Consider the following 12,747-nt stretch of genomic DNA (forward strand, 5'->3'; position numbering starts at 1 on the left):
CCAAAACTCAGATTGTTTGTTAGTTATTTGTTAGGCAAGGGTATTAAGGGTTCCAACACCAACTTAGGGTGATAGTGTGAAAATACTGGTCAATGCCACCCCTCTTTTTCCCTCTTTTCCCCCTTTCTCTCCCCCCCCCCCCCCCAAAAAAATCTCCTCTTACCCCAATACCACATAATTCCACAACTTCTCTTCTTTACCCCTCCTGGCCTTCGCCAAATTCATTGCCTCCATGAGACTTGCCTACTGTGTCCTTGACCCCCGACTGACCCAATTCTGTGGGTGTATTAACTCGGGCTATTGTTAGCAGTCACTATGGTCTCCTGGCACTTGCTGGATTGTGTTCAGAGATAAGAGAAGACTTTGTTTCCTGAATTGGCCTCAAGCTTTTTTTTGTTACAGCTGGAGCTGCCTTGAAGGTGCACATATGTGGCAGTATGTTTGGGTGGGCAGACATGATGGATCAGCTAATCATTTTCCATCTGTTGCCTCCTGTCTTATTTCCCTTACAATTGCTACCTGCAAGGTCTTGGAACTTACTCTGTGCTGATATGCAATCTTTCACAGTCCATTTTCTATTTTTCTCTTCATGTAGTTTAATTTTGTTTTTTCAAGTTGTTTTAGTCTTGCATGTGAAATTCACTGCAATCGTGCATGCATCATTAGGGCCACTTTTTGTCGCCATCCGCATGATGCCATTCTGCATTTTAAAAAGAACAGATAAACCATTGTTTTACAAAAATGATGTTGCAAACAATACAGCAGGTAAGCTGAAAGGAGCAAATGAAAAAGCTAACAAATGAGGAAAATGCAACACAAATTAAAAAAACAAGATGCATATGGGAAAGATTAAAAAGGATTTTTCTGCCATGAATGATGCTATGAGAAATCAATTGCTAATGTATAATAAATACTTAATTTGGTGTTCTGCTGATGTATAAAATTTAACTTTGCTTTGTAGCCCATGATGCAATTTGAGCCCCTCAGTTAACTGCCTCATAATCTTTCCAGTGTATTTGTTCTGTTTCACTTAAGTGTTGTAAATTAAATTTTTTTTCTTTATCTAGGAAAAAAGAACTCTTACCAAGACAAGATTTGCAGCTGCCATGGAGACCATTGTATGAAATGATGGAAAGAATTTTGTACTCCAAGACAGAGCACCTTGGACTTAATTGGTTTCCAAAGTAGGTAGACTTTTTTGTATTGCTAAATAACTACTGAATTAGAATTTTGCAGTATTAATTTTATGTATGGCATTTTCCCTTTCTGCTGTTTGGCTTCCTGTTGTTGGGGAGTATTTCTAGATGAGGGAAAACTGTTAAATTGGGCTCCTTCCATTGTTCTATAAAGCAGTTGTGGCAAAGTGAATCATTCACATTCTTTATTTCATCACATGTATTTGTTCAGTAGTTGACAACTGGCAGCATATGTAGTAGTAACCAGCTGGTAAAGCATTTTTCCTGGAGTTGTTTGACTCTGGCTTGACCTGCAGGCTGAAGCATTGCACTAACCCTTTCTAAAGAGAATGCAACCATACTAGGCCACACACATTCCCTTTCCCATAACGCACAATATTGGAGCAGTTGAGCAGATCCCAAATGGTAGGCTTTTGAGAGGCAGAAATCAGAGGAACGGTCCCCAGCACTTGTTGCAAGTGCATTAGTGTTAGTGCAATTGGCCTGCAATAAACATTGGATGGTGTATCACATTTTACAGGGACTAAGACTGTCCTCACTTAACAGAGGACGGAGAGGAGACTCGCTGTCAGAGCCAGGCATCACTTTCATGCCGGTTTGCTTAAGCTTGTTCCCTTCAAAGGTAAGATTCTCTCCAGTGAGCGTACACTGCCTTGTGTTTAGCTATATTCTTGTGGAACTGATCACTCTGTTCATCTTCAACACTAGGGAAAAGGTTGACTCCTATATCTTCCTGGCTGATAAGTATATATTACAACTCTGAAAACCACTAAATCTAACTTAAAGTCTCCTGAAACCCAAAAGGAAGCAGGCACCAAATAATCCATGGAGAGATATGAATACAGATATATAATGAGATGGTAAAAGCATTTTGTTTTCCCCAAAATGTCCAGCGTGCTTAAATGTGTTATAAGCTGTGCCTTTGATATTGATTACAGTCGATTCTTGGGATGTGGGCATTGGTGGCAAGGCTAGCATTTGTTGCCCATCCCCAATTGCCCTTGACAACTGAGTGGCTTGCTAGGCCATTTTAGAGTTAAGAGTCAACCACATTGTTATGGGTCGGGAGTCACATGTAGGCCAGCAGATTTCTGTCCCTAAAGGAAATTAGTGAACCAGTTTTTTTTTAATGGCAATCTATAGTCTCAGTAACAGTGCCATGAAACTAGCTTTCAATTCCAGATTTTATGAATTAATTGAATTTAAATTCCACCAGCTGCTGTGCATTTGCCTGAGCCTCTGCATTAATGGTCCAGGGACATTATAACTACGTCACCATCTCCCACAGTAAGTGGTTGATGCCGTTTGCCCAATATAGGTGGCTCCCTGTGATCAGCATGGATGATGCACATGATGGGGACTGTTTTTTTAATAAGAGTACAGCTCCAAAATGTGGAGATACTCAAACTATTAGCATTGATACAAACATGTACAGGTATTTTGAAAGAACTCATTTTAATTTGACATTACATAACAGAAGAAATAGAACAGGAGCAGGCCATTTGGCCCTTCGTGCCTGCTCTGCTATTCAACAAAATCATGGCTGATCTACTCCAATTCCACCTCCTGCATGATCCCCCTATCCTTTAGTTTCCTGAATTCCCAAAATTTATCAACCTTGGTCTTGAGTATATTCAATGACTGAGCATCCACAGCTATCTGGGGTAAAGAATTCCAAAGATTCACAACTCTTTGAGAGAAGAAATTTCTCCTCATCTCAGTCCTAAATGGCTGACCTCTTATGCTGAGACTGTGCCCCCATGTTCTGGATTCCCCAGTCCAGGAAAACATTTTCTCAGCATTTACCCTCTTGAGTACCTTAAAAATGTTTCAATGAGATCATCCCTCAATCTTCTAAACACTAGGGAATATGGGCCTAGTCTACTCAATCTCTCCCATAGGACAATCCCCTCATCCCAGGAGTAGTCTAGTGAACCTATATTGCATTGCCTCTAGGGCAAATATGTCCTTCCTTAGGCAAGGAGACCAAAATTGCACACACTGCTCCAGGTGTGGCCTCACCAATGCCCTGTATAATTGTAGTAAGACTTCACCCTTATACTCCAATCCCTTTGTAACAAAAGTTACCCTACCTTTGCCTTCCTGATTGCTTGCTGCATGTTAACTTTGTGATTCATGTACAAGGGCCCCCAGGTCCCTCTGAATGGAAACATTTCCCAGTCTCTTGCCATTCAAAAAAAAATCTGCTTTATTATTTTTCCACCCAAAGCAGATAACTTCACACTTCTCCACATTATGCTCCATCTGCCATGTTCTTGACCACTCATCCAACCTGTCTCTCTGCAGCCTCTTTGCATCCTCGCCAGTTACTTTCCCATCCAGCTTTGTATAATCAGAAAACCTGAATATGTTATACTCAATCCCCTCATCTAAGTTATTAATATAGATTAGAAATAGCAGAGGCCGAAGTACTGATCCTTGCAGTACTCCACTAGTCACAGCTTGTCAATTCAAAATTGTCCCATTTATTTTCTGACCATTAACCAACTCTCAATCACGCTAAAATATTAACCCCAATCTCAACTCTCAATTTTGTGTAATGTCTTGTGTGGCACCTTATTGAATGCTTTTTGAGAATTCAGATACTCTACATCCACTGGTTTCCCCCTTATCTTACAATTTACATCCTCAAAAACTCTTAACAGATTTGTTAAACTTGATTTCTTTCATGGAACTGTATTGACTCTGCTTAATTTTGTGATTTTCTAAGTGCCCTGTTATCATGTCCCTAATAGATTCCAGCATTTTGCCTACTACTGATAGGCTCACTGGCCTCCTGTTCTTAGTTTCTCTTCCTCCTTTCTTAAATAGCAGGGTTATATTTGCTACCTTCCAATCCTTGGGTACTGTTCTAGAATCTTAAAGAATTCTGGAAGATCAAAACCAATGGATCCATTATCTCTGCAGCTACTACTTAAAACCCTAGGATGCAGGTTACCAAATCCAGGGGTTTTGTCCCCGGTTCCCCATTATTTCCGCAATGTTTTTTGTGTCTTCAACTGTGAAGACATAGGAGCCGAGGAGGAGTAGGCCATTCAGCCCATCAAGCCAGCTCCGCCATTCAGTACGATCATGGCTGACCATCCACTTCTATGCTCCCCCCCAACACGATCCCCATATCCCTTTGTCATTGACAGATTTCTAAATACCAATCACTGATTTAAACATACTCATGACTGAGTTTCCATAGCCTTCTGGGGTAGAGAATTCCAAAGATTCACAACCATCTGAGTAAAGAAATTTCTCCTCATCTCGGTCCTAAGACAACGGAAGCCCGTTGTCTCCTGCCTCTAGACTCCCCAACCAGGGGAAACATCTTAACTGCATCTACCCTGTCAATCCTGTTATGATAGAGATGGAAGGAGTGCACTGCTTATTCTAGTTCCACTTCTCCACAGGTCACAACATTATATTTAAATGTTTACCCAGTTACAGATATGGTCAACCAGACTCTACTCTTTATTCCAGAATAAAATACACCAACCAGATTACTTTAATAAAGAACAAAATTATCAGTTTATAAAAACAAGATTTAGCCAGTAATGAAGCAAAGCATTAACACAGATTGAAATATGAACATTTCCTTTTACTGTAGCCACCCCCCCCCCTCCAACACGCACACGCGCACACAGACACGTTAACTGGAAAAAAACTTTCTCTGAAGCTCTGTTCCAAAAAAAAGACAAAATACTTGAAGGAAAAATAAGATATGGAAAGATGACGGTTGTCCTTTTTGATTTGGCATCCCAAATAAATGTACATGGCTGTCACTGGGATCTTTCTAGAACAGTTCTTTTTATATGACGTTGAAGATCAGTTTGACAGGCTTTTCAGGAGGAATGCAGCATCAATTTCTCTATTTCTTACACTTGCTTCAAAGAGCTTCTCAGAGGTGGAAAAACTGGCAGGCTTTTTAAAGAGATAAAAAAGGGTGCTGATGGTGACTGCTGTCTTGGCTGGTTTTCTCCAACTGCCTTCAAAACAGTTCATATCCCAACATATTGTGGGGCGACACTGTGGCGCAGTGGTTAGCACCGCAGCCTCACAGCTCCAGCGACCCAGGTTCAGTTCTGGGTACTGCCTGTGTGGAGTTTGCAAGTTCTCCCTGTGACCGCGTGGGTTTCCGCTGGGTGCGCTGGTTTCCTCCCACAGCCAAAGACTTGCAGGTTGATAGGTAAATTGGCCATGGTAAATTGCCCCTAGTGTAGGTAGGTGGTAGGAGAATTGAGGGAGGGTTGGGATGTGGTAGGGAATATGGGATTAATGTAGGATTAGTATAAATGGGTGGTTGTTGGTCGGCACAGACTCGGTGGGCCAAAGGGCCTGTTTAAGTGCTGTATCGCTAAATAAAAAAAATTCAAGTCAAGCCTCCTGATTCTTATAAATCTTGACCTGTCACTTCTCTGTAAACATCTTCTCCAAGTCAAAAAGCCCCTGCTTTGTATTTATCTTAAGACAGGTGACTTCCAGTAAGGGTTGTTTACAAACAGTCCTCAGTGACCTTTCAATGACCCCAGTAAAAAAAAAAATCTGGAATCCTTTTCAGTTTTCCCAAATAAAACCATGTCCATAATTCTAAAATACATGATCCTTAAAAATACTTTTAAAAAAATTATAGAAACACCGTCATAACAATCTCTAAGTATTTTGTAGGTTTCAATGAGATCAACACACATTCTTCAAAACTCGAGAGCATACAGGCCCAGTTTCCCCAATCTCTCTTCATAGGACAGTCCCGCCATCCTGGGAATAAGTCTGGTGAACCTTGGTTGCACTCCCTGTATGGCAATAATAAGGTAAGGGGACCAAAACTGCACACACTACTCCAGGTGCTGTCTAACCAAGATTCTGTACAATCGAAGCAAGACTTCACTACTCCTGTCCTCAAAGCCTCTTGCGATATAGTCTAACATACCATTAGCCTTCCTAATTGCTTGCTGCATCTGCATGTTAGCTTTCAGTGACTTATTGACAAGGACACCCAGGTCCCTTTGTGCATCTACACATTTCTAATCTCTTACTATTTAAGAAATATTCTGCACATCTGTCCCCATACCAATGTGGATAACCTCATGTTTTTCCTCATTATATTCCATTTGCCTTGTTCTTGCCCACTCGCCAAGTCTGTCCAAATCCCCTTGAAGCCGCTTTGTACCTTCCTCACAAGACACATTCCCACCTAGTTTTGTCATCCGTAAACTTGGAAATATTACATTTGGTTCCCTCATCCAAATCATTGATATATATTGTGAACAACTGGGGCCCAATTACTGATCCTTGCCGTACCTCACTCGTCACGGCCTGCCTGTGCGAGAATGACCTGTTCATTTCTACTTTTTTCTGTCTGTTAACCAGTCCTTAATCCATGCCTGTATATTACCTCCAATCCCATGTGTTTTAATTTGCTAACCAACCTCCTGTGGGGGACTTCATCAAAAGCCTTCTGAAAATCCATGTATATTACGTCCACCAACTCCCCTTTATCAATTCTGTTGGTAACATCCTCAAGAAACTCAAACGAGTTCAACAAACATGTTTTCCCACTCATAAATCCATGTTGACTATGCCCAATCAGATAATTATCCAAGTATCCATTTATCACATCCCTTCGGGTAGATTCTAGCATTTTTCCTACTACTGATGTAAGACTAACAGGTCTGTAGTTCTCTGTTTTCCCTCCCTTTTTTAAATAGTGGGGTGACATCTGCTACCTTCCAATCTGCAGGAACCATTCCAGAATCTATAGAATTTTGGAAGATGATCACCAATGCATCCACTATCTCCATAGCTACCTCTTTCAACATTCTGGGATGTAAATATATCAGGTCCTGGGGACTTATCAACCTTCAGTCCCATTAATTTATCCAGTACAACCTCTTACTAATACTACTTTCTTTTCAAATTCCTCATTCTCCCTTGTATCTCTAATTCTGGGAGATTTCTTGTATCTTCCTCAGTGAAGACAGACACAAAGTAATCATTTAGCTTCTCTGCCATTTCTCTATTCCCCATTATAAATTCTCCTGACTCTGCCTTTAATGGACCCAAATTTGTATTAGCCAAATGTTTCCTTTTTACGTACCTCTTGAAGCTTTTCAGTCCTTTATTTATTGCTAGTTTACATTCATATTCTATTCTCCATTTCTTTATCTTTGCTGTATTCTAAAATCCTCCCAATCCTCAGGTATACTACTATTTCTGGCAACTTTATAGGCCTTTTTTTAAATCTTAAACAGTTCTTAACTTACTTTGTTAGCTATGGTTGACTTAATCTTTTTGGGTTTTTGTGCCTTGAAGGAATGTATAGTTGCTGTAAACTATGTAATAATTATTTGAAAACTATCCATTGCCAATATACTGTCATACCTTTTAATGTATTTTCCCACTCCACCTCAGCCAATTTGCCCCTCATACCTTCATAAAAATTCCTTTGTTCAAATTTAACACCCTGGCTTCAGATTGAACAGCCTCACTTTCAAACATTATGTAAAATTCTATCATATTATGGTCACTCATCCCTAAAGATTCTTTTACAACAAGATTATTAATTAGCCCTTTCTCATGACATAATACTAGATCGAAAATAGGCCTGTTCTCTAGTCGGTTCCTCAACATACTGATCTAGAAAACCATCCCTAACACTCCAGAAACTCGTCCTCCACAGCGTTAGTGCTCATTAGGTTTACCCAGTCTATATGCAGATTGAGTCACCCATGATTACTGTATTACCTATGCTACATGCTTCTCCAATATCCTGATTAATACCATGCCCCACACTACCATTACTGTTTGGCCTATGAACAACTCCGGCCAATGTTTGCTGCCCCTTGCTGTTTCTTAGCTCCACCCAAACAGATTCCATATTTTGTTCTTCTGATCTGAGATCCTCTCTCACTTATATACTGATCCCATCCCTTTATTATCAGTGCAACACCACCTCCTTTTTTCCTATCCTTCCTAAATGCTGAATATTCAGTTCCTACTCTTGGTCACCCTGTAGCCATGTTTCCGTAATGGCAATTAGATAATACCCATTTACCTCTATTTGGACCTTTAAATCATCTACCTTGTTGTGAATGCTGCGTGCATTCAGGTAGAGTGCCCTTAACCTTGTCTTTGACATTATTCTGCATTCTGAGCCTAGTTGATGCTTGCCTTTGTGGTGCCTGCCTTTGAATGTCGCTTGCTACTTTTCTAATTGCTGTTACCAGTTTTACTTCTTTCCAATTTGAGCAAAGTCTCAGGTTCCCATACCCCTGACAAGCTAGTTTAAACCCTCCCCAACAGCACTAGCAAATCTCCCTGCAAGGATAGTAGTCCCAGTCCTGTTGAGGTGTAACCCATCCATCTTGTACAGGTCCCACCTGTCTCAGAACTGGTCCCAATGCCTCAGAAATCTGGTGCCCTGCCTCCTACACCAATTCTCCAGCCAGATGTTCAATCGATCAATCCTCCTATTCCTATGCTCACTCGCACGTGGCACTGGGAGTGATCCTGAGATTACTGCTCTCGAGTTCCTGCTTTTTAATTTCCTTCCTAACTCCTTAAAATCTGTTTTCAGGATCTCATCCCTCTTCCTACCTTGCTCATTAGTACCAATGTGGACTGCGATCTTTGGCTGTTCACCCTCCCCCAGAAGGATGTGCTGCAGCCGCTCCGTGACATTCTTGACCCAGGTACCAGGGAGGCAACACACCATCCAAAATGGTGCAAGCAAGATACACTCGGGACTCCTGCACTACCTGCCTGGTTTTCTTAGACAGCCTGGTAGTCACCCATTCCCCCTCTGCCTGCAGTGTGACCACCTCTCTAAACATGCTATTCGTCTAGTCCTCAGCCTCACAGATGCACAACAGTGATTCCAGCCACCGCTCAAGTTGCGAAACCCAGAGGTCAGGCTTCTGCAGCCGGTGACACTTCCTGCAGAGTTGTTTGTCTAGGACACGTGCATCCATGATTTCCCACATACTGCAGGATGTACATTCCACTTGGCTGAGCTGATTTGCCATACCATAACTTTAAAAACTATTTATTACAATTAGAATAAGTAGAATAACTTCCTAGTTACTCACCAATCAGCTTCTTCCCCTTAACCAAAGTAAGAACCAGCTACTGGAGGTTGAAAAAAGGTAGAAAAAGAAAGGAGCATCTCCCTCACCAAACTCCCACTTCACACTCAAAGCAGCACTGAGGAAGCCCTATTTTTATACTTTCTGAAAAACAACTGATTCTAGCTTCTGAAAACCAGTTTATGCCAGCTATCTAGTGAGCTTGTATACCCCTGTTTTAAGGTTGGAATCAAACTTAATTTCTCTTAATTTAAGGAGTAATTTTTAGTTAAATGCTAAATTGAAAAAAAAACTAGACTTTAAATAGAAATTAACACTTAAAACTCCCTCTCACCAGTTCTCAGTGCAGACAAATTATTTGTATCTATGTCTCTTGCATTTCCTTATTCCCCATGCTTTGTCTCTAATGGGCCCACATTTATTTTCACTAATCTTTTCCTATTTACGTACCTACAGAAACATTTACAATCTGTTTTTATGTCTCTTGCAAGCCCCTACTCTCATATTCTCTTTTTCTTTATCAACTTCTTGATCCTCTTCTGAATTCTAAAATCCTCCCATGCATCTCTTATTTCTTAATTTATACTCTAACCTACACTGCAACTACTGTTGAGGGGAGGAGGGGAGTTGGGGCTTATAAACAACTCCCACCAAAGTTTTCTGCTCCTTGCTGTTTCTTAGCTCCACTGAAATTCATTCTACTTGATTTTCTGAGCTAAGATCCTTTCTCTCTACTGTATTTGTCCCGTCGTTTATTATTAGGGGCTACCCCTGCTTTTCCATTTTGCCTATTTCTTCTGAAAGTCAAGAATCTTGGAATGTTTAGTTCCCAACTTTGGCCGCTTTGCTACTATGACTCCTTAATGGTTATTTGGGGCGGCACAGTGGCGCAGTGGACAGTGGCGCAGTGGTTAGCACTGCAGCCTCACAGCTCCAGGGACCCGGGTTCGATTCTGGGTACTGCCTGTGTGGAGTTTGCAAGTTCTCCCTGTGTCTGCGTGGGTTTTCTCCGGGTGCTCCGGTTTCCTCCCACAAGCCAAAAGACTTGCAGGATGGTAGGTAAATTGGCCATTATAAATTGTCACTAGTACAGGTAGGTGGTAGGGAAATATAGAGACAGGTGGGGATGTTTGGTAGGAATATGGGATTAGTGTAGGATTAGTATAAATGGGTGGTTGATGGTCGGCACAGACTCGGTGGGCCGAAGGGCCTGTTTCAGTGCTGTATCTCTAATTAGATCAAATCCATTAAACAGCTCTAGTTGAATGTTGAAGTAATTACAATTCTTAATTCATTACGATTGCTTATATGTGTTTAATATTACATTGAACTTCTTTATTTTCCTTGATAAATTTCATTTGATAAGGATTGAACTTTATTTGAAGAAACTTTGATCACATATATAAAATTTAATTAGCACAATCTTGTGACAAAAGCTCCACTTTTTTCCCTTGCTAGTTGCAAATAATTAGATGAAATTGCTGCTACTGATGTGCAGTGCGATGTATTCTCAATGGTGCTGTGAGAACATTGTGTTTTAATTTGCTGTTCACCTCAAATATATTTTCAAAAATACATGAACTTGGATGACAAACTGTTGTGTGAGCGCCACTTAAATGTCAAAGACAGCCATTTGCTCTTGTTGAGCATTTCTACAGCAGTGTTGCTAATTCATTGATTTCTGTGCCCTGTTTGATCTATTTCTCTTTGTTATTCAGTTCGTTCCGACCAGGCTTTTCTTCCCCTAAATGGTGTGTGCTTAGTGTTTTGCATAGGTGGTAAGGAAGATGTTTCTACATTTGCCTGATCAATAATGCATGTTTTTAAAAATGTGGTGCTCATTACACAAATGTAACATTTTTACTAAAAATGCATCTTATCTTTTGCATTATTTGATTAAAAACAGAATGATAACATTACACCACTATTGAGAATGTCGCACTGTATTTAAATTTTCCTTTGAGATGGTTTGGCGCTGCTATTTGCATAAATGCCTTCTATGCATCACTAATAGAGTGGATAACTGCTAGGAAGAATTTTTAAGTGTCTTAGGTTAAAACATTCAGTTACAAATAGCAGAAATAAAGTACTAAATTTTCTTTGCACATTCTATTTACATTCATATATGATTTTATTCATGGGTTCATTTTGTCATATTCAAGAACACTTGCAGGGAAATTGCACAAGGATGTTTGTTATTCGAGTGAGACTTCATGTGTTGCGAAGTTGAACACATGAATTAAAATCCAATTATATGCAGCTGCAATGTTCAAGGTGTTTTGATATGAAATTTAGAAAGTGGTTTGTATTTGAACTTTGCCCTCATTTGCAATCTTTGATTGTGAATAGAATCTGTTTTGTCCTGCATTTAGAGAAGTGGAAAAGGAAATTTACTCCATTCACTTTTGTTTTGGCAGTTTTGTTTGTTACAACTATAATATACTTCTCAGAAGAAGGTAAACCTAAGGGGGGGGGGGGAGCAGCGAGAAAGGATTTATAAAATAAACCAGAAAGGAACACAAATGGAGTTTTAAGGTATAAATCTTGTCAGTTTGTGTTCCAGCTTCCTTTGCATTCTAAATAGAGTTGAAGGTAAAGTAAATTCTTACTGGCACACAGTATTAATCTTGTTGATTAGCTATGTGTGGAAATAGTGGATATAGTAGTCGGATGAAGTTGTGGCAATAGTAACTGATATCTAATTGTTTCCTTCACATGCAAAATATTTCTAGAATACCTCTACTGGTGAACTATTTTGAATGTTGCTTCTGATTGGAACATTATTAATTCCCTTTTTCTTCTAAGTTCCATAGAAAATGTTTTGAAGACACTGGTGAAGTGCTGTCGACCGTAAGTGCAGATTTTCTTGTCATAATATTTTCAAGTCTTGGTCTTGATTTTTTTCCCTTGCTGTTTGCGTTTCTACCATTCCAGTGAGCTTTTTCTCAATAGAGTTCAATGACAACAAATAAATTTCAACAGATGAGTTAAACGGCTGGACCACATGACACATTATTACATCCTGCTCTCGTATGCTAAAACTGCTCACTATTTCAGAATCAACCTGGAATGCAAAGATAACCCCCGAGGCTTTTTTCTATTACGAACTGTCTCACCTGTCTCCTTCACCCTCGCCTTTAACAATAAATGCGAGGAGCTTATGGACTTCTTTGTCTCTAAGATTGAGATCATCCGATCAGCTGCCTCTGCCGCGTCCCTCGCTTCCACTAGCCCACCAGACCGAGCTTCTTCTAAAGCTCCCCCCTGCCCTAGCTCTGAACTCGCAACTTTCTCTATTTTCTCTCCCAACTCCCCTCATATTCTCTCTGAGCTGATCTTGCTCATGCCACCAAGTTAGGAGGCGCAGTAATTTGTGCGGATGTAGCAGGAAGTTTCCAAGGGATATAGACAGACGAAGTGATTGGGGCAAACTATGGGAGATGGAATTCATGTGGGAAAGT

General features: G+C 40.4%; 1 protein-coding gene across 3 annotated transcripts in view; it reads left to right on the forward strand.

Annotated features, from left to right (window-relative positions):
• LOC137376413 (proteasome activator complex subunit 4-like) overlaps nt 1-12,747 on the forward strand; it is a 227,538-nt gene that overhangs the window by 37,406 nt on the left and 177,385 nt on the right. For 2 of the 3 annotated variants that reach the window (XM_068044928.1, XM_068044930.1), the window contains exons 3-5: nt 1,068-1,184; nt 11,005-11,064; nt 12,092-12,136. In XM_068044928.1, coding sequence (XP_067901029.1) covers nt 1,068-1,184; nt 11,005-11,064; nt 12,092-12,136 — 222 coding nt within the window. The remainder of the gene's footprint in view (nt 1-1,067; nt 1,185-11,004; nt 11,065-12,091; nt 12,137-12,747) is intronic. The other variant, XM_068044929.1, reaches the window with a different exon arrangement.

This window comes from Heterodontus francisci, chromosome 13 (assembly GCF_036365525.1).
Source record: "Heterodontus francisci isolate sHetFra1 chromosome 13, sHetFra1.hap1, whole genome shotgun sequence".
Lineage (NCBI taxonomy): Eukaryota > Metazoa > Chordata > Chondrichthyes > Heterodontiformes > Heterodontidae > Heterodontus > Heterodontus francisci.